The sequence below is a fragment of the Callithrix jacchus genome, chromosome 4 (genome assembly GCF_049354715.1).
Source record: "Callithrix jacchus isolate 240 chromosome 4, calJac240_pri, whole genome shotgun sequence".
NCBI classification, from domain to species: domain Eukaryota; kingdom Metazoa; phylum Chordata; class Mammalia; order Primates; family Cebidae; genus Callithrix; species Callithrix jacchus.
Window position 1 is genome coordinate 161,547,093 of NC_133505.1, and position 23,331 is coordinate 161,570,423.

Consider the following 23,331-nt stretch of genomic DNA (forward strand, 5'->3'; position numbering starts at 1 on the left):
CTGGGCATAGTGGTGGGCACCTGTAATTCCATCTGGCTCAGGAGGCTGAGGCAAGAGAATTGCTTGAACCCCAGAGGTGGAGGTTGCAGTGAGCTGAGATTGCACCACTGCAGTCCACACTCCAGCCTGGGCGACAGAGCGAGACTCCTCCAAAAAAAAAAAGAAAAAAGAAAAGAAACACTTTGTTTGGAAGTTTTCAAATTGGTGCTTTTTTTTTTTTTAATATAAAAGGGAGGAGCTTGGCCTTTATCAAAATCCTGATCTGGAAGGGTTCTCTCATTATGTCTGTAACATCTCCTTTTGGCTTTTGCTCTTTAAAAATTCTGATCACTCAAGAATATTGCTGTCAGTAGAAGTTAACCAAAGCTTATATTTAAAGTTTTATTTTAAATATTTTTTATAAAGAAGTTACTTTAAAAACCTTAGGAAGAAAAAGTTTTGAAAGTAGTTTTAAGAGACTATAAAAGTCACTATTTGTCATATTATTTTAGAACATGCTTTTCTTAATATGAAATTTGCTGCTGTTATTTCTGAAGTTTCTGTTCTTTGGTCAGTTTATTAGTGTAACAAATCTGTTAACATATTTTTACTCCTATATATAAAATATTGCATTTTTATTTTCACTTACAAACTTAGGAAAAAGCAGAAAAATAGTATTAAAATTTGATTTCTACTTTGAATTATTAATAAAATGTTTCACAAAATATTTATGAAAACTTTATACGCATATTAGAAAATAAAAAATGCATTCACATATTTGTTCTTCTGTATTAGTTTTCTATTGCTGTATAACAGATTGTCACAAACTTAGCTTGTGGCTGAAAACAGCATGTATTTGTTTCACAATTTCCGTAGGTAAGGATCTAGGCATTGGTTAGCTGAGTCTTTTGCTAATGGTCTCAGCTGGATGATAGAGGTGTTATCGGGCTCTCATTTGAAACTTGGGACCCTCTTCTAAATTCATTTAGGCTGTTAGCTGAATTCAGATCCTTATGGTTATAGGACTGAGGTCTCTTTTTTTTTGTTTGTTTATTGGCTATGGGCTACAGGTTACTCTCAGTTGCTAGTGGCTACCCTCATATCCTAGTAGCCATTGGTCCCATCTCTGGTCTACTACAGTAGTTATAGGAGTGACTGTTCCATCATATTCATAGGTCCCACCCATACTGAAGGATGGGTCATTATATATAGGGGATTATACAGGGTGTGTACCACCATCGGGTAGAAGTCTTGGAGGCCATCTTAGAATTCTGCCTACAAAAGCTATTCTAACAAAACCAATTATCATTTTGTATATTTTCTTTTAATATGTTTTACGAACTACATTTTTATTTATAATACAAATATTTCACCTTGAGGCTTTGGAAGTTTCATTACTATCACTTACAGATATAGCCATATTATTTCTGATTACAAAATAAGGGATTTTATTTGGGAGTTCAAATATCTGTAGTGTAGTTTTAATTCTTAACATTTTAGTTCTGCTGGTTACCTTCATATCACTGAATAATAATTTTATATTGCTGTTTCTGGGTTGGTCAGTTTTAGGCATTATTGATTTTTTGCAATAGCAGGCGATACACTAGTTCACTTGTGTCATTCCTGCCCTCTAATCCCTTGATTTTGGGTGGTGGGACTCTGGATTTCTCTAGGACAAAGTATTTTCCTCCTTGGTTATATTTTCTTGTGTGTATTGTAGCTTATGGTTTCCTTTTTATTTCATTATTTACCGATCTTTTTATCACATTTGCATTTCCTAGAAGTTTGTGACATCTCTGCTGATTCTTCTCCCCGCCTCATTCTGCTTTTCATTGAATTTTTATACCTTTTTTCTTGTGTTCTTTATTGTTCTCCTAATAAGAGGAAGAAAAAATCTGGTTAGCATGCTGTCTTGAATTCGAATCATCAAGATGGTGTTGGTTGCAGAAACTTTTATGAAGTTTCTGATTTTGGAGATTTGGGGGATTCTAGACAGTACTCTCAAGGGCTTAAAGGACCATTGTTAAGAAAGATGGATCGAGGCCGGGCACGGTGGCTCACACCTATAATCCCAGCACTTTGGGAGGCCGAGGTGGGTGGATCACGAGGTCAAGAGATCAAGACCATCCTGGTCAACATGGTGAAGCCCCGTCTCTACTAAAAGTACGAAAATTAGCTGGGCATGGTGGCGCACGCCTGTAGTCCCAGCTATTCGGGAGGCTGAGGCAGGAGAATTGCTTGAACCCAGGAGGCGGAGGTTGTGGCGAGCAGAGATCACACCATTGCACTCCAGCCTGGGTAACAACAGCAAAACTCCATCTCAAAAAAAAAAAAAAAAGATGAATTGAATTGATTATATTTAGTTATTTTAGATTCATGCTTCAGGTTAATTCCATTGATCATAGAACCAGCAATTTTGTACATGAGCAAGACGTTGATGGTTCTCTGGGATATAACTGAACATAAGTTGTTAGGCTCTTTAGGGTCAGTAGAATTCATTTAATATTGCTAAAATTGGGACAGGAACTACAATTTTTGAAGTGAAGAAACTTACTTGAAATAAGCATGAAGTACAACATTTTGTTAAATTTTGGATTTTGAATAATGAGTTCAGTGCATAGAGGAAGGAAGGACATAAATGTACTCTCCAGAGATGTGAGATTGCAATGCTTATATCTGAAACAGAAATAAACCCCACATCTGTAGGATTCAGAATCCAGGGGTTGGCATGGTTTTATAAATAAGTTCTATTGGAACACACTGTGCCAATTCATACACAAATTCTTTATGGCTGTTTTCCTGCTACAAAGGGTAGAGCTGAGTAGTTGTGACAGAGACAGTATGACCTGCAAAGACTAAAATGGTTACTATCTGGCCCTTTTCAGAAAAAGTTTGCTGATGTGGGACCTAATTGATGAGTGCTTTTAAGATCTTGATTAGAGATAAGTTTTGTGATGGAGTAGCCATCTCAGTTTAGGTAAAAGATTCTTCAAACCTTGATTCAAATCAAAAATTGATTTGACTAAAAAGTCTTCACATTAAAAATACGCATTTGCTGTGGTGCCTACAATTTAAACTTTTGCAAGTTTAAGAACATTCTTAAATGTACATGATAGAAGTTGAAACATGAAGAATGAATTAATTAGACTGAAAACCAAGGCTCTTGTTTAGTATATTTTAACTGAAATAAGTATTGAGTTGCCAAAGGAAAGGACAGGTGAGGACTGGTTGTTTATTTCAATCCCTGAGGTCAGATGAGCATAGAGAGTTTGCACGCAAGTAAAGGGTATGGTCATTTTACATTAGATAGTATTAGAACATGGCATATGTGGGGAATAAACTTACCTTTAGGAAGCAGAGTTCAGAGTGAGTAATAGCACAGCAGGCACCAGTAGCCCTAGAAAAGGTAGAATATGATGGAACAAACTAACTGGGATCAACAGCCACTTAAGACTGGAAAACATGGCAGCAGGGAGCCAGATCCCAAGTAGACTGGTAAGATGGAAACCTATAGAGAACACTGGGTAGTTGGAGAGCCCAAGCCGAGCGTGTAGCTGTAATCTTCTAACCCAAGCTTAGAGATGGGAACCAGCAGGCAAAGGAAAAGAAAGGTCCCAGATCAGCTTTTTCATTCTTTTTCAGCATTTTTCAGTGTAAAACCATGATTTGTTTTCTAACCTGGATTAGATTTTGAGAATATGAAGAGAATAACATTCCCAATTCTTGGAGGCAGGTTAACATATCTGATTAGAATGAGAATTGGAATGAAACTTGGTAGTTCCCAATAGCAGTATGCAGTATTAATAAATTATCAGTTGTATAATGAAGGTAGATTATTGAATGCTTTTTGTGTACCAGGCATTGTCTTGTAGATGTAAAGCAGTTAAATACAGTCTCTGTGTACATTATTTAAAGAAGTTCATTAAAAGCTTCTAATGGGCCAGCATCATCATCATATTCTTTTTCCAGAGTACTAATTGTTATAGTGTCATTCATAAAATTTTCAACAAATGGTCTTTGATGGAGGTCCTTGGACGGCAGCTATGCTCAACACTCTGCCACCAGCACTGTCAGATGGAGGTCTTTGGAGGATTAAGTTTGATGCTTGGGATTGAGCAGTAGTGGACTGTATAGAACACCTACATTTTGGACAAATTTACTTGGAAACTACATGACGACGAAGTGCTTCTGAAGTCATGTGCTAGATTCACATTAGTTCAGTAAATGTCGAGTAAACTTATACTCCAACTGATTTAAAAAGAACTGTGAAACAGCTTAATTAACAAAATGAAAAACCATAGAAAACAGTTTATTTTTGTATACAATGACACTAGTTAAATATAGCAGAGAAATAGATGTCAGTAGACATTAGAAATGTGTGTTCAGATTAGTAGAATAAAAATATCAGCAAGATCCCTAGACGCCAAGGAAAGAAAGCAGGAAACATGTTAACTCATACATCTTTGACAAAAGGTAAGCACCAACTAACTGAATCACTGTCTCGTTTCTGAATTTAAGTAGACTATTTCTTTAATAGGGTCAGTAAAAGACACTGTTCTGGGGGAAATTTTTATCAACCTTCTTTAAAATTGAGGAATTCATATTAAATTTTAGTAAGGGCATTCAGTGAAGAATTAGGTGAAATAATGTTTTCTGATTGTCATATTTAACGAGTTAGACTTTGGAGACTCTAGAGAAATAATTAGTTGGAAGCATATGTACGCTGACCCTTGAAAAACTGGAGGTTTAGGGACACCAATCCCCTGAGTAGTTGAAAATCATCTAACTTTTGACTCTTCCCCAACTAATAATAGACTACCGTTGACCAGAAACCTTACCAATAACATAAGCAGTTGATGAACACATATTTTGTATTTGTGTTTATACTGTGTTAAAGTCAGAGAAAAGAAAATGTTATTAAGAAAATGTAAGGAAGAGGAACTATATTTACTATTCATTAAGTAGGAGTAGATCATCATAAGGATCTTTATTCTCATTGTTTTCATGTTGAGTAGCTGAGGAAGGGGGAGAGGTCTTGCTGTCTCAGGGGTGGCAGAGGCAGAAGAGGTGGAGGAGGTGGAAGGGGAGGCGGGAGAGGCAGACACACTCAGTGTAACTTTACAGAAATCATAATTTCTGTCTGACTTTTTTGCTTTTTTATTTCTCTAAAAATGTCTCTATACCATGGTACCAATCCTTCTTCCATTGTTGGCTTTAATTTCAGTGCTTGTGCCATAGGAGGGTTTGTGTTCTAAAAATAAGTTAAAAGCAGTCTTGAATAATTGTAACTCTTCTGCCAGATTGTCTAAAGTAGATTTATTTTTCTGGCGCTGCATCTTCTGCTTCTTCCTGACCATCTGGCACTGGTTTGGAAGCAGTCTTGTCCATCAAGTTGTCTTCTGCTAATTCCTTTGATGTGATCTGTTAGCTCTTGAATTTATCCAAGATTCATATCCTGAAATACTTCACCTCCCTCCAGCTTTTTTGTTTTTGCTGTATCCACAATTTCATAATTTCCTTGATTGGCTCTGTTATAAATCCTATGAAGTCATAGACAACATCTGGATAAGGTTTTGCCCAGCAGGAATTTATTGCTTTGTGCTTCATGGCTTTCACAGCTTTGTGTGTGCGTGTGTGTGTGTGTGTGTGTGTGTGTGTGTGTGTGGCAATGGTGGCATCTTCAGTGGTGTAATACTTCCAGACTCCTATGATGTTCTTTTAGGGTTCTCTTCCACAGCATTGACAATCCTTGTTATAGAGTACAGTGTATAATGAGCCTCAAAGATCCTTATGACTCCCTGATCTAGAGGCTGAATTAGAAATGTCTTGTTTGGTGACACGTAGACTACTTTGATGCCTTCATTGTTGAACTCATGGAGTTCTGGGTGGTCAGGGGCATTGTCCAGTATGAAAAGAATTTTAAAAGGCAGTCCCTTCTGGCAAGGTAATTCTTGACTTCAGGGACAAAGCATTGATGGAACCAGTCCAAAAAAAGTGTTCTTGCCCAGGCCTTCCTGCTGTACAACCAAAAGACTGGTAGCCAGTGTCTGTCTTTCTATCAAGGCTCAGATTAGCAGCTTTATAGAAAGGGCAGTCCTGACTATAAACCTGACTGCATTTGCACAAAACAGTAGTTAGCCTATCCCGTCCTGACTTAAATCCTGGTGCTTGCCTCTCTTCTTTACCGACAATTGTTCCGTTTGTGTGTGTGTGTGTGTGTTTCCAGAATAGGGTACTTTCATCTGCAAAAACCTGTTCAGGGAGATACCCATTCTCCTCAACGACATTGTTAAATTTTTTTTTGGTGGGGGGCTGGGCGGGGGGATGGAGTCTTGCTCTATAGCCCAGGCTGGAGTGCAGTGGCACAGTCTTGGCTCACTGCAACCTCTGCCTCCCAGGTCCTGGTTCAAGCAATTCTCTTGCCTCAGCCTCCTGAATAGCTGGAATTACAGGCATGTGCAACCATGTCCAGCTAATTTTTGCAGTTTTAGTAGAGGTTTCACCATGTTGGCCAGGCTCGTCTTGAATTCTTGACTTCGCGATCTGCCGGCCTCCGCCTCCCAAAGTGCTGGGATTACAGATGTGAACCACCACCCCTAGCCAAATTCTAAGTGATATCTGGGAAATTGTCTGTTGCCTCTTGGTTGGCAGAAGCTGTTTCTCCTGTTTTCTTTTCTCTCTCTCTCTCTCTCTCTTTTCTCTCCTTCCTTTCCTTACTTTCTCTGTTTCTCTCTCTCTCTCTCTCTCTATCTCTCCCTCTCTCTTTCTTTTTCTGACATGGGTCTCACTCTTTCACCCAGGCTGGAGTATAGTGACACAATCATAGCTCACTGCCATCTCTGCCTCCTAGGTTCAAGTGATCCTCACACCTTAGCCTGTAGCTGGGACTACAGGCACAGGCCAGCATGCTGGCTAATGTTTCTTTCTGTGTTTTAGAGAAATGAGGTCTCACCATGTTGCCCAGGCTAGTTTTGAACTCCTGGAATCAAGTGATCCTCCTGCCTTGGCCTCTCAAACTACTGGGATTATAGGCATGAGCCACCATGCCTGACTTCCTGTTATCTTAAAATGATCAAGCAATCCTTTGCTAGCATTAAATTCTCCGGCTTTAGATCTTTCATCTCGCTTTTGTTTAAGGAATCATATGATGACTTAGCTTTTTCTCTAATGGTATTAGCATCTGTAGGCATGCCTTTCTTATAACAATGCTATACCCACACAGAGGCTGCATTTTCAATAAAAAATAGAAAGGTATTTCAGAAAATGTTAGAGGTGTTTCGTTTTTTGGGGTAGCTGCAGTGACAGCTTCATGAATTTCCTTTTCTTTTTTGACAATGGTCCTTATGCTGGATTCATTTATCTTGAAGAAGTGGACAGCTGCTACAGAAGACCTCAACCTACTGTACATATCAAGTAATTCGGCACTTTCCTTGTTGTGACTTTTCTCTGCTTCTTGAGAACACCTACAGCATCACTAGTGCCACTTCCCATGGGTCTGTGGTGGCATTCAAGGTTTATGTTACTGCACTAAACACAATGAAAAATTCTCGAGAACTGCAAGAGATCATTTTTTACTGTGATATAAAGTTTACTAGAGAGAGAAACTGCTGATGCAGAAATGGTAACATCACATGGCATTTTAAGTGGTTGCTCACAGTTGAACTCACTGCAAAGCACCAGAAGGTGGCTATAAAATTATTATACTAGAAGTTAGTTTTTTGCAGTTATGATTAATACTACATCTTTATGTTTCTCTTTCCTGCGAATAGCGCTATGTATGTTACAGTTGTAAATGATAAAATATACACAAAGTTGAGTGTGGTGGTCTGTGCCTACAGTCCCAGCTACTTGGAAGGCTGAGGTAGGAGGATCAGTTGAGCCTGGGAGATCAAGGCTGCTGTGAGCTGTGCTCGTGCCACTGTACCACTCCAGCCTTGGTGACAAAGCGAGACCCTGTCTAAAAAAAAAAGTTCTTAGTATGTGATGGGATCCTAATCCTTGTCAACCATTATGAACAGATGGGTGCCTGTATGAGAACTTAAAGGGGAGGCATGTTTGCACTTCAACCAGGATTAATTTCCACTTGGGCAGCAGTTAGTCTTTGGTTAAACTTTTTTGTTGTTGTTTTTTGAGACAAAGCCTTGTTCTGTCACCCATGCTGGAGTGCAGTGGTATAGGTTCACTGCAACTTCCATCTCCCAAGTTTAAGCAATTCTTGTGCTTCAGCCTCCTAAGTAATTGGGATTACAGGCATGTACCATCACACCCAGCTAATTTTTATATTTTTAGTAGAGATGGGGGTTCTCCATGTTGGCCACACTGGTCTCAAACTCCTGGCCTCAAATGATCCACCTGCCTTGGCCTCCAGAAGTGCTGGGATTACAAGTGGAACCCACTGTGCCTGACCTCGGTTAAACTCTTACTAAGTTAAATTGCATTAAAGGAACTTAGGTCCTTTGTCTCTCCTTGTCAGTCAGCATCACCCTGTGACAAGAAGAGACAAAGTTCTTTAATGCAATTTAACTTAAGAGTTTAGTAGGATTATTTAACTAATACTTGATTAAAAATCAACTATTAGTTAAATAATCCTACAAGTAAACATTAGATTGCAACAGTAAATGCTTCAAAAGTATTATAAATGATAGCACAAGAGGGATTATTGATCTGGTTGGGGAGGTTGGGAAGCCTTTCCTCATTAGGTGATGCTTTAAGATGGATAGGTGTCTATTAACTAGTGGAGAGACCCTGGTAGAGAGTATTCCAAATAGAGGAAACAAGCCTTATTTTAAAGGCCCTGTGGCAGGGAAATGAAAAAAGACCACTGAGTGTCTGCAATAGAAGGGTGGAACAATGGTGTGATATGAGGCGGGAAAGGTAGACAGGAGTTAGAATGGATAGGGCTTTAAATACACAGATTTTTCATTTTTATCCAAAGAGTGCGAAGTCATTGACCATTTTAAGGTGGGTGGGTAGTAGGAGTGAGTGAGTGTCAGTTACCTGATCAGATTAGTTTCTGAATAGATAGCTGTATTTGAAGTGAATTAATGCAGGAACAGAAAACTAAATGTTACGTGTTCTCACAAGTGAAAGTTAGACATTGGGTACTCATGGACATAGAGATGACAGCAGTAGTTATTGGGGTCTGCTAGAGGAGGGAGGGAGGAAGGGGTTCGAGAACTGTTGGGCAGCACTAAGCTTAGTACCTGTGTGATGGGATCTTTTTGTACCACAAATCTCAGCATCACCAAATACACTCAGTAACAAACCTGCACATGTACCCCTGAAATCCAAAATAGAAGTTGGAGGTGCGGGGAGGATAGCTGTAAACATGGTAGGGAGAACATACCACATTTATTTAGATGTTCTTCAGGTGAGAGATTAAATTGGACTGTGGTCATGGTATGGTGGTGGTTAGGATTTTGAAATACGAGTTGGTAAAAAGTGTGAGAGGAGACAAATATGGGGAAAACTGGGCAGATTTCAGAGATAAAAAGGGCAAAAATGAATAAAATTGAATGTTGTAAGGGATGCTAGAGTAAAATGTATGGAGGATTCTCTAAGTTTGTAGTTAATTAACCAAGAAATTCTTTTTGAATTGCATGTAAAATCTGTTGAAGTTGTTTCTGCAGTGTTCTGATGGCCAAAGTTTAGTTTCCAGACTTCTAATATCTTACAATATTATACTTAAAAATCAGCATTTATGCATACAATAGAACTTTTAATCAGTATTCATTTAAGTTTAGTTGTCTGTTGCCTGATTCCATCACATTGAAGTAGTATTCTTTCCCTTTGCTTATATGAGAAATTTCAAAACAAAGATTTGGAGGTAGGCCAGTTTCTGTGGCTCATGGTTATAAACCCAGCACTTTCAGAGGCCAAAGTAGGCAGATAGCTTGAGTCCAGGAGTTCAAGACCAACCAGGCAACATGGTAAAACCCCACCTCTACAAAACATAAAAAAATTAGCCTGTGTGGTAGCATGCACATATAGTCGTCCCAGCGAAGGCTGAGGTGGGAGGATCATTTGAACCCAAGAGGTAGAGCCCGCAGTGAGCCTTGATCGTGCCCCTAAACTCCAGCCTAGATGGCACAGTGAGACCCTGTCTCAAAAAAACAAAAATTAAAAACATATTGGGGAATGGGGTGGGATTCTTGTTAAACATTAAAGCCCTTGTTTTTTTTTTTGTTTTTTTTTTTTTTTGAGACAGTCTCCCTCTGGAGACTCCCAGACTGGAGTACAGCAGCATGATCTCAGCTCACTGCAGCTTCTGCCTCCTGGGTTCAACCAATTCTCCTGCCTCAGCTTCCCGAGTAGCTGGGATTACAGGTGCCTGCTACCACACCAAGCTAATTTTTTGTGTTTTTAGTAGCAACGGGGTTTCACCGTATTGGCCAGGCTGGTCTTGAATTCCTGATTTTAGGTGATCATCCGCCTGCCTAGGCCTTCCAAAGCGCTAGGATTACAGGCACTAGCCACTATGCCTGGCCAGAGCCCTTGATTTTTAAAAACAGTTTTATTAAGATACATAGCATATAACTAGTCAACATAGAGTATACAATTCAGTGGTTCTGTGCAACCATCACCACATTCCCATTTTAAAATACTTTCATCATCCCAACAAGAAACACTCTACTCATCAGCAGTGATTCTTCATTTATCTCTAAGTCTTTCAGCCCTAGACAACCACCAATAGATTTGCCCTTTCTGGATATTACATATAAATGGAATTATATAATATATTGCCTTTTTTATCTGGCTGCTTTAGTTTATCATAATGTTTTCAAGGTTTATTCGGGTTGTAACATGTGTCAGTACTTTTTTTTTTATGGCTCATATTTCATTGAATAGATATTTGTTTACTTATTAGCTGACATACATTTGGGTGTCTGCCTTTTTATGAATTTTATATGAATAAAGTTACAGTGACCACCTATGTACAGGTTTCTTTTTCTTTCTTTCTTTTTCAACCCTCAGACAGGAAAAAGTATCATGTACAAGTTCTATGTGATTTTATGTTCTCAGTTCACTTGGGTGCATACCTAGAAGTAGAATTGGCTGGGTTATATATTGACTGTGTTTAATCTTTGGAGGAACTGTCAAGCTGTTTTCCAAAGCTGCTGTGCAACATTTTTCATTCCTGCCAGTATTGTCTGAGGGTTCCAGTTTCTCCACATCCTTGCTAACACTTGTTACTGTCTTTTGATTATAAGGAAGTAAGTGTGAAGTGGTAGCTCATTATAGTTTGATTTGCATTTCCCTGATGGGTAATGATGTTGAACTTGATTGTGGTTTCATTGAAAATATAAAAATGAACATATTTGATAGTTGCATGTAATTGCTGGGAGAGTTTTGCTGTATGTAAAATTTGTTATTCTTTTTTCATCAGTTGTATTCCCTGAATGACTATAAACCACCCATTTCTAAAGCGAAAATGACCCAAATTACTAAAGCAGCCATCAAAGCTATTAAGGTGAGTAATAAATTTTACTCTTCTATTTTCAAAAGAAAAACTATATTAATAGTTTGGATGGGGGGTAATTTTTATGGATTATGTGTTCTTTCTCACTTTACAGTGTTAACACATATTGTGGAAAAACACAAAAAAGAAAATCTGTCATCTGTAGACACTCCCATTTAAACAATGTTTATTTTAAAATTATTATTATATTTTAGCGACAAGGTCTTATTCTGTCACCCAGGCTGGACTGCTGTGGCACAATCATAGCTCACTGTGGCCTTGACCTCCTGGGCTCAAGTGATCCTCTTGTCTCAGCCTGCCAAACATTTAATATCTTAATAAATATTTTTCCTTAAATGTTGTTCCATAAATTTTTTTGAAGCAGTCCTTTTTCCTTAAATTTCTTAGGTAATATTTTTGATATATCCACTTTATGGAGAATGTGTTTAACACTGTCTTTTGCCATACTAACTTGGTAGAATCTTGAAATACGAATTGATAAAACGTTTCTGTATATTGATATATTTATTTTTTTCTTATTGATTCTATTATTATAGGTTAGAAAATAGGCCCTCAGGGGATGTAATTATGCCTCATTCTACTTAAGGTATTTGAACTGTGGGAAAAGGCCATAGGCATTTAACCATTGCTCTGATAAAGTAGGTTTTGAACCTATATTGACTCGTGGATACTTCTGAAAATGTCAGGAAAAGGTTGGATTGTCTCTGGAGAAATACATACATGCACAAAATTTTATAGAAAATTTTCTGGCAAAAGAATCTTTTCAAGGTCAGCCATAGCCCAAAGAAATCCCCAGGGATTCTCTCAATTAGTAGGCCTCTTAAAATTGGGAATGAATGAGTACTTATTTCTAATTAAGTAGGTATTAACCTATGACTATTCAGTGATAGGTTTTCCTGCTCGTAATTAAAATATTAACCATAACCAAAAGCACCAAGTATTTAAATTATCTTTTAAATAATAGCAGCGTATTAGATTTAACAAATTCCTATGTACTAGTAATTACTACTGGGAGAAAATTGAGATAATTAGTTGGTTTTGCAGTTTTCTAGTGGCTAAAGCTTAGTTTTCAGACTTGTTACTCTCTTACATCTATAGTTAAATTCATGTAGTTACATGCCAGAACATCAGAGAGGACAACAACAATAACAGTAAGCACTTTGAAGTGAGACAATTTTTCAAAGACATGATTTTTTAGAGTACTAGATAGACTCACTATAGAATGATTTTATTCTCTTGTATTTTATGCTATTCTACATTATGATCTGACTTTTATGATCATGATCATTTTAGAGTATGCAAACATGTATTAGTTTTACTCTCTGAAAATTAGTAATTGATGCACTTTATATAACTTGTCGAGCAGAGTACTTTCTTAATAGAGTCAATGAGGTATAGGTCCAAACAGAATTTTTTTTTTTTCAGATGTCAGATGGGTCTGAGAAAAATTAAGTAATTTGCAGTAGTAGGAGTAAATATAGCTAGAATTAAAATCCAGAACTCTGTCAACCAAGAGTCTAACTTTTTGGACACAGTGGCACACATCTGTGGTTCCAGCTACTGGGTAGGCTGAGGCAGAAGGATCGCTTGAACCCAGGAGTTTGAGGCCAGCCTGGCAACATAGTGAGACCCTGTCTCAAAGTTTTTTTTAAAAAAAAGTACTTAGAAGATTAAATGTTTTTTAAAAACAGTGTAATATTTATTATTATGATATATTTTACTATTTTGACTTATTTTTAATGTTTTGAATTTTGAAAAAATTTAAACATAAGTTCAAATTATTATGGTGAGCAGGACATATTATTCCCTTGGATTTGCCAATTGTTAATGTTTTGCTACATATGGAAGTTAGTTTCAGACTTCATTCATAATAACAATCCTTGATACATGCTTGAATTTGAAACTCCTGAGAATAAAGACATTTTCCTAGGGAACCATAATATACCAATCACATGCAAGAAATTTCACTTTTACTTTGATATAATATTTTTTATATATTATACAGTTCATTCTTACTTTTAATGTTGTTGCATTGTTGACTAGTAGCTGTTGCTTTCAACCCTGTTTTTTTCAGAATCCAGTCGAGATCACACATTATACTTACTTGTCGTGTCACACAGCCCTTGTTTTTTTGTGACATTGATGTTTTTGAAGAGTCCAGACCAGTTATTTTTTACTACTTTGTTATTTTAAATGGCATTTAGGATATATGTGTGTGTGTCTGTGTGTGTGTGTGTGTGTGTGTGTGTGTGTATAATACCTGGTATTGTAAACTACATATTATTAATACATCAGATTTAAATGATACTGTGTTTCATATTGAGGTAAGTCATTGTTTTTTATATAGAAGTAATTAATGAGTGATGATGGTTAATATTACACTGTCAACAAAACCTCCCAGATAACCTATTGTGGAAGAAGGCCTATGAGAATTACTAAACTTTCAGTTAAGATTTAGGAAGCAGTTTTATTCTAATTATGTATAGTAACTAGAAGCAGAGAACACTGGCAAGGTGTCTTCCAGAAGAATTCTTTATTCATGTGTAGTTACTTAATATTTTGCATATTGATTTTTAAATGTTTAGGTGCCTATAAAGTGCCCACTTAAGTAGTTGTTTTAGCTTTTTTATTTAAATAACTGAAACCATTGAGTAAATTGTTACTTTATTGTAAGTAACTTTAGCCAAACTTAAACTTTGGGTTTGGTTTGATTTGGTGAATATGAGTTCATGACGTTTTCCTTTATTTTTGATTTTATAAATACTGGATTTAGTGCTGAGGTTTAGTCAAATGTTCATATTTCTTCTGTCTAGGGGAATGTTCCTTAAAAAGCATAATTCATGAGAAGAAAAGTATAAAGGGGTCCAAGCGCGGTGGCTCATGCCTGTAATCCCAGCACTTTGGGAGGCCGAAGCAGGTGGATCAGTTGAGGTCAAGAGTTTGAGACCAGCCTGGCCAACCTGGTGAAACCCCATCTCTACTAAAAATGCAAAAATTAGGCGTTGTGGCGTGCTCCTGTAGTCCCAGTTACCCGGGAGGCTGAGGCAGGAGAATCATTTGAACTTGTGAGGCAGGAGTTGCAGGGAGCCGAGATTGCGCCACTGTACTCCAGCCTGGGCAACAGAGTGAGACTTTGTCTCAAAAACAAAAAAAAGTATAAAGAGAAGCACAACTTAAGTTGGTTATTTAAACAGAAATAATATGCTAATATGGTATTGTTATTGTGGTATTAAAATTTATTAGGCACAAATTCTATATACTTTATGCTAAATTTATAATTCATCTCAAGTTTATTCATAGTACTATATTTTATGAAACTTAAATCTAAGTTTCTCACAATTGATAGTGGCCCATTACTAATTTTTATTCTACATGTTCACTTCCGCTAATTCATGTTGTCTGATCCATTAGGATATTATACATTGCTGTGTTTTATATTCTTGCAGTTCATTTTCCAGGAGAAGTAGAAGGAGATAAATGAAGTTGAAAACAACTACCTTACATATATTTATTAATGTTATTTGTAGTTATCTTTTCTAATTTACCTTGATTTAACTGAAAAATTATACTGTGTCAAATCTGTACTTTTCCTTTCATGAAATTAAGAATATACACCCCCCAGTACTTACCACAAGTGTTTTGCTGTCAACACAACCGTTTGTTAAAGTATGCTTTCAGAAAGTCTTCAATAGCGTTATTTTATATCTATGGCAAGGCAACATACTTTGGGCACACTGATTACCTACTTCAAAGAAGCCCTTTACTAATTATATAGCACAGCTGGTTGCATATGGTGAAGTGACAAAAATGTTTGTCTCAGAATTCTTGGTTAAGATAATTGTTCAGATAGACCTTTGGAGCTATGTAAACCTATCATTAGCAGGAAATTTTAGTCTGAAACTGATTTTAAAACCATACTTCATTTTTTTCCTCTTTTAGTTCTATAAGCATGTGGTACAGAGTGTTGAGAAGTTTATTCAGAAAGTAAGTATATAATTTTCCATACTTGTGCTAAATGTACTATAATTGTAGATTAATTCCTGTACTTTTCTCCTTTAGATCAAATACACAAGCTTAAGTTGTTTTGATGGACTGTTAAAAAGTGATTCCAGTTATTTTATTTTCTAATTAAGAAATGAAAATGCCTTTCAGATAATTGTGCTTAGGTTTGTATTCTGCCTATGTTCATGTGCCTAAATGTAAGCAGCGCCAGTTTGAGAATCAGTGTCATGTGGCTTTAAGAATTCAGCAATGTTTCAGTGTGTTTATGTTCTTCATCTGGGAGAAAGGTGCGGGATTTGAAGTGAGATTTCAGTCATTCAGCTAGCTAGGTAACTGAATAAGTCAGTTAGCCTTTATGTGATTCAGTTCTTTTTTCTTATTTTTAAGTTCTTGTTTTCTCAATATTTGAAATATAGTATTAATAGGCTGGGCACAGTGGCTCACACCTGTTATCCCAGCACTTTGGGAGGCCAAGGTGGGCAGATCACTGGAGGCCAGGAATTCAAGACCAGCCTAACCAAGATGACAAAAGCCTGTCTTTACTAAAAGTATAAAAATTAGCTGACATGGTGGCGGACATCTGAATCTCAGACTTGGAAGGCTGAGGCACCTAATTGTCTGAACCCAGGGGAAGTTGCAGTGAGCTGAGATTGCACCACCTCACTTCAGCCTGGACCACAGAGTGAGACCCTGTCTCAAAAATGTCTGTGTGTGTGTGTGTTTGGTGTAGTATTGATAAAACATATTTGGAGATTAAGTAGTTAGGTAACTTGTAGCTAAGATACAGGGTTGAATAACAAGTATGCTGTCTGTTTCAGTTAAAGTATAAAACTGTTAGTGATTAGAAATTTTATTTGGCCTAAAGCTTTTAAAAGTATTTCTCAGAGATTGTTGTTCTGATTAAAGATCTTTTTTTAAAAGTTTTAACATCTGGTTTTTTTTTTGAGACTGAGCCCAGGCTGGTCTCAAACTCCTGAGGCTCAAGCAATCTGCCAGCCTTGACCTCTCTCAAGCCGCCAGGATTGCAGACATGAGCCAGAGTCCCCAGCTGTTTCTGTCTTATAAAGCTAAGATACAATCAGCATATCTCACTCTGTAGCCCAGGCTGGAGTGCAGTAGCATTATCTTGGCTCACTGCAACCTCTGTTTCCTAGGTTCAAGCAATACTCCTGCCTCAGCCTCCCTGGTAGCTGGAATTAGAGACATGTGTCACCATGCCCAGCTACTGTTTTTGCATTTTTAGTAGAGATGGGGTTTCACCATGCTGGCCAGGCTGGTTCTTGAACTCCTGATCGCAAATGATTCGCCCACCTTGCCTCCCGAAGTGCTGGGACTACAGGCCACTGTCCCCAGCCAAAAAGTTATAATGTCTTACGCTGTGCCTTTTAATCTTTCTGAATGGGAATTACCTAGAAATTTTGTTAAAAATGTGGATTCTAATTCACTGAATGTGGAGAGGAACCTGAGATTCTGCATTTATAACAGTTCCTAGATGATGTTTCTTCACAAACCACAATTTGAGTAGTAAAGTTTTAAAGAATAAAAGTGAATTTATGGATATATGCTTATTGACTGATTTGATTTGGAATAGGGTACTTTGAATAAAATGTTTCAGAATCTTAGGAAGACCTGGATTGGGCAAAGTTACTCCATCATGAGATAATTACAGTCAGTCTGAAGAGGCCAGTGTGTGTGGAAAAAGTTGAATGTTTTACCCCTAACCCTGTTTAAATCAGAGATCCAGCAGTAGATTTGTGTAATGGTTAAAATTTGTGTGTGTATGTGTGTGTGTGTGAAACTTATTTTGAGCTAATTGTAGATTCACATGTCATTGAATCAGTAGGAATAAAACATGTAGAGATCCCATGTGCCTGTCACTCAGTTTCCCCTGTGATAACATCTTGTAGAACTGTAGTAAAATATTACAACCAGGACATTGATACAGTCACCTATTGACACACTAACCTTATTCAGATTTTAATAGTCTTACATGCGCTCATTTGTATATGTATATGTTTAGTTCCATGCAATTTAATCACATGCATAGATTCATATAAATGTCACCACAGTCAAGATATAGGACAGTTCCTTCACCACAAGGATCCCTTGTGTTTCCCTTCTGTGTACTCTATAGTCACACTCAGTTCATTCTCCTCATCCCTAATGCCTGGCAGTCATTAATCTGTTCTTTTTCTCTATGTTGCATTTCAAAAATGTTATGTAAGTGGAATATTACAAAATGTACCTTTTGAGATTGGCTTGTTTTGGCCAGCATAATTCTCTTGAGATCTCACCATATCGTTGCATGTATCAAATAGTTCCTTCCTTTTTAAAAATTTTTTTATTGTTACTTTAAGTTCTGGGATGCAAGTGCAAAACATATAGGTTTATTACATAGATATACCTGTGCCGTGGTGGTTTGCTGCACCTATGAACTAGTCATCTAGGTTTTAAGCCCCACATGCATTAGCTATTTGTCCTAATGCTCTCCCTCCCCTCACCCTCCCACCCCCAACTGGCCCTGGCATGTTTTGTTTCCCTCCCTGTGTCCATGTGTTCTCATTGTTCAGCTCTCACTTATGAGTGAGAATATGGAATCTTTGGCTTTCCATTCCTATGTTAGTTTGCTGAGGATGATGGCTTCCAGCTTCATCCATGTCACTGCAAAGGACCTGATGGTTCCTTTTTATGGCTTCATAGTATTCCATGGTGTATATGTACCCACATTTTTTAAATCTAGTCTATCATTTATGGGCATTTGGGTTTATTCCATGTCTTTGCTATTGTGAATAGTGTTGTAGTAAACATATGTGTGCATGCATCTTTATATTAGAATGATTTATATTCCTTTGGGTATATACTCAGTAATGAGATTGCTAGGTCAAATGGTATTTCTGGTTCTAGATCCTTGAGGAATCACCACACTGTCTTCCACAATGGTTGAACTAATTTACGTTTCCACCAAGAGTGTAAAAATGTTCCTGTTTCTCCACAGCTTCGCCAGCATTTGTTGTTTCTTGACTTTTTAGTGGTCACCATTCTGACTGGCGTAAGATGGAATATCATTGTGGTTTTGCTCCCAACACTTCTTAAGCTGATAACAAACCTTAGCAAAGTCTCAGGATACAAAATCAATGTGCAAAAATCACAAGCATTCCTGTACACCAACAATATACACGAAGCAGAGAGTCACATCATGAATAAACTCCCATTCACAATTGCTACAACGAGAATAGAATACCTAGGAATACAACTAACAAGAAGTGTGAAGGATCTCTTCAAGGAGAACTACAAACCACTGCTCAAGGAAATCAGAGGACACAAACAAATAGAAAAACATTCCATCCGCATAGGTAGGAAGAATCAATGTTGTAAAAATGGCCATACTGCCCAAAGTAATTTATAGATTCAATGCTATTCCCATCAAACTACCATTGACATTTTACACAGAAGTAGAAAAAACTTTGAATTTCATATGGAACCAAAAAAGAGCCCATATAGCCAAGACAATCCTAAGCAAAAAGAACAAAGTTGGCGGCATCACATTACCTGACTTCAAACTATACTACAAGGCTACAGTAACCAGAAGAGACATAGAGTTTCTTCCTTTTAATTTCTGAGTAGTATTTCAGGGTGTGAATTTACCACAGTTTAACCATTCAGTCCTTGGGGATCATCTGGGTTGTTTCTAGTTTTTGGTTATTAGAATAAATCCTCTAGGAACATTTGTATGCCCAAAGTTTTTTTGTGAATGTAAGTTTTCATTTCTTTGGGATAGTAAGTACATGTTTTCATTTTATAAGAAACAAACAAGCTTTTCCAGGATGACCATACCATTTTATATTCTCTTCACATACCAAAAATGGTGTAAGGGAGAAGAGTGGCTGCAGTTTGGTAATGTGTTATCCATGAAACCATGTTTTAGTTATGAAAGATTTATGGAGTAATAAATGATGATGGTAAATGAAAAATCAACTGTAAAGATATTTCCTGTAGGCCAGGAAAACTACTCTAAAGAATAGTCTGGCCTTTGTCCCAATTAATTTTGTCAGAAATCAGTTCATATGCTGAATGTATCTTAGCTTTGTAAGACAGAAAGAGCTGGGGACTCTGGCCCATGCCTGCAATCCTAGCATCTCGAGAGAGGTCAAGGCTACAGATTGCTTGAGCCTCAGGAGTTTGAGACCAGCCTGGGCAATCATGGGAAAACCCTGTCCCAGCCCCAAAACTACAAAAATTAACTGAACAGAGTGGCAAGTGCCTCTAATCCCAGCTGCTTAAGTGGCTAAGATGGAAGGATTGCTTGAGTTCAGGAGGAGGTTGAGGCTGTAGTGAACTGTACCACTGCACTCTAGCCTAGGTAACAAAGCAAGACCTTGTCTCCAAAAAAAAAAAAAAAAAGCAGCAGCAAAGGCCAGAGTTACAGACAGATACAGGAAACTTTAGAAGACACGTTTTAGAACTTCCGTTTGAATCCTGTTTCAGGGTTCTCTAGAGGAACAGAACTAATAGGATATGTGTGTATATATCCTATTAAAATGAATAAGGGTGTGTGTGTGTATATATATTTATATATAAATGGAAGTTTATTAAGTATTAACTTACATGATCACAAGATTACAAGGTCCCACAATATGCTGTCTGCAAGCTTGAGGAGCAAGGAGAGCTAGTCCACATCTCAAAACTGAAGAACTTGGAGTCCAGTGTTCAAGGGCAGGAAGCATCCAGCACGAGAGAAAGATGTAGGCTGAGAGACTAGGCCAGTCTCTCCTTTTCACATTTTTCTGTCTGCTTTATTTTTGCTGGCAGCTGATTAGATGGTGCCAACCCAGATTAAGGGTGGATCTGCCTTTCCCAGTTAACTGACTCAAATTTTATTCTCCTTTGGCCACTCCCTCACAGACACACTCAGGATCAATACTTTGTAATCCAGTCAAGTTGACACTCAGTATTAACCATCACAGATGCCTGTATTTGCATTATAAATAACTAAGTTATCCTGAATCCTAAGGGCAATAAATTTTATTTAGAGCCAGAGACCTCATGATTTGGTGACTTTTCTACCATCCATAGCTAATCATTCTGTTTTCATTTGCTAATTTGAAATGCAAAAATGAAATCTTCAGCTCTGTTCCAAAAATACATAGAGTTTAGCCAACTCTTTTTGTCTGTATGAAATCCTCTGCTTTTTTGCATGAGTACTACAAACAAATCTGTCCACTAGATTCAGAATAAGATTGAATATTATCATTCAGAACTATTTATTTTGATTCTGGATGCTTTGTTACAGTGAAATACATTCTATGGTACTATGGCTGCTCTTAGATACTGTAAGGCCTAGAATAAATGTTATCTTTCTGGCTCTGAAAATGGTCTGTAAATGAATTACTGTTGCCTTAATCTGTAAATTTTTGGCTATGATTACCTTCTTCAAATTTCCTGCTGCATACTTAGTAAGAGCAGGAAATTTGGCTTATTCGTGGTGATTTTCAAGTTACATTTACTTTGTAAATAATAAATGAAAAGATGGTGCTAAACCCTCCAGAGATTATCATCATGGAAGTTTTTTGTGTTCTAGAAACTTGATCTGGTAGCTTTATGCACATTATAGGTGGTTGATATTTTTCAGTGAAGCCAAACGTTTATGCTCTTTGATATTTTTCCAGAGGATGGATTGAGTCCACATTGAAAGATGGTTGTCAGCTAGGCGTGGCTAATGCCTGTAATCCCAGCACTTTGGGAGGCCAAGGTGGGCAGATCACCAGAGAGGTCAGGACTTTGAGACCAGCCTGGCCGATAAGGTGAAATCCTGTCTCTGCTAATAAAAAAATGAGCCAGGCGTGGTAGCACATGCCTGTAATCCCCCCTAATCAGAAAGCTGAGACAGAAGAATTGCTTGAACCCACGAAATGGAGGTTGCAGTGAGCTGAGATTGTGCCACTCACTGCCCTCCAGCTTGGGTGACAGAGAGATACTGTGTTATTTAAAAAAAAAAAAAAAAAAAGGATGGCTGTTATATTTCCCTCTGGTGTCTTGAGAAAGAGAGAGAGATTTTATATATATCTGTAATTTTTTTTAATGTAGGGTGTATTATTCTGTAACTGGACTTCTATTGCAAGTATGCCTTTATCCTTGGAAGTAGGATTCAAAAATCTGAGTTTTTAAAGATAATTTGGTACATGGGTACAAACAGTTTGAAAGGAATATATTTTCAGAATCTCACTTTCCATATGTATTTTTATTAAAGTCCCTCTTCCCTAGGATATTTTAGATCAAGTTAAGTTCCACACTTCTTAAATTTACATTTCAAATATATCTTAAACTTATCAGTGATTCTTAATAATGATTAGAGAAAATTTTGCCTCTTGCTTTATTGAAGAAACCAGGGATATTTATATACTTACAGTCACTCCTCTGTATCTGTGGGTTCCAATCCATGGATTCAGTCTGTTGGGATCAAAATTTGGGGAAAAAATATTCCACAAAATTCCCGAAAGCAAAACTTGAATTTTCTGCACACTGAATGCCATGTTAATGAAGTGATGTGTAGGCATTGTATTAGGTATTCAAAGTAATCTAGAGTTGATTTAAAGTATATGGGATGATGTCCGTAGGTTATATGCGAATACTATTCATTTTATATAAGGGACTTGAGCATCCTTGGATTTTGGTATCTGCAGGGGTTTTGGAACCAATTCCCCAAGGATATTAACAACTGTATTTCTTTTTATTGTGAAATATCTATGTACATCTGCGGAAAGTACAGAAAACAGTGTATACAGCCAAATTTTTATAAAGAGAAGACCTATGTAACTCCCACTCCATTTCAAGAAGTAGAAATTTGAAGTCCACAAACTCCAAGTGCCTCTTCTGATTATATCTTGCACACCACCTACCCAAGTAACCACAGTTTGACCTTTATGTCACATCTTTGCATTATAGTTTTACTTTATATGAAATGAATTCCTAAAATGGTTTAATGTATTTTAAATTTTTACTTATTGTAATCCTATGGTATATATTCTTTTTATACAGTTCTTCTGCTCAACATTATGTGTTTAGGATTCATCCCTGTGGTGTGTAGCAGTATTTATCACTATCTGTTTGTTGCTGTATAATTTTCATTATGTGAATAGACAGCAGATTGTCCACTCTCCTGTTGACATTGTGTGTTTTCTAGTTCTTGCAATTCTGAACAGTATTGCTGTGACTAGTGTAATACTGACATATGTAAGATAATGGTATCCTTATACAGTTTGCATTTCTGTAGGAGTGGAATTGCTGGTTATAGGATATGCATTTCTTCACGGTGGCTAGATGATACTAAATTAGTTTCATAATGATGGTGCTGATTTACACTCCTCCTCCCAATGCATGGGTTTGTGTTGCTCTGCATTTTTGTAAGCACTTGGTATTGTTAAAATTTTTCTAATCTATTGAGCCATCTTTCGTACATGCCACCGTTAGTAATAGTCAGTGCTTTGCAGGTAGCCACATGCTTCGGTTTCTACCACTCTAGCTTTGTTGTCTTTAAATTAATATTATTTTTTAGTCGCTTCAGGTGGCAACACAAATCTAATAATAGGATAATTATATAAGGTGTATTTGTATATTTCAAAGTATGTGGTCCAACTTACCTGGAAGATTCTTTGACAAGTAACCATAACTGATAACCTACAGGTGACAACTTGGATGACAAAATGAAAAATCATGCAAATATACTTACAGATGCATCCTCCTTATTCATTCTTACCTTTCTTCCCCTAAAAAGGTGAATTCCCTGTTAAATAAGAAATTGGAAATTACTAGAATATAGTTTGAAAATGGTATATCTATAAAAGCTTAATATGATATGCTTTTAAAAATTGTTT

The 23,331-nt window shown here is 37.1% G+C and overlaps 1 protein-coding gene across 19 annotated transcripts in view; it reads left to right on the forward strand.

The window, feature by feature from the left end:
- SCAF8 (SR-related CTD associated factor 8) overlaps nt 1–23,331 on the forward strand; it is a 252,681-nt gene that overhangs the window by 62,520 nt on the left and 166,830 nt on the right. For all 19 annotated transcript variants that reach the window (XM_078370342.1, XM_078370344.1, XM_078370345.1 and 16 more), the window contains 2 exons: nt 11,366–11,449; nt 15,398–15,442. In XM_078370342.1, coding sequence (XP_078226468.1) covers nt 11,366–11,449; nt 15,398–15,442 — 129 coding nt within the window. The remainder of the gene's footprint in view (nt 1–11,365; nt 11,450–15,397; nt 15,443–23,331) is intronic.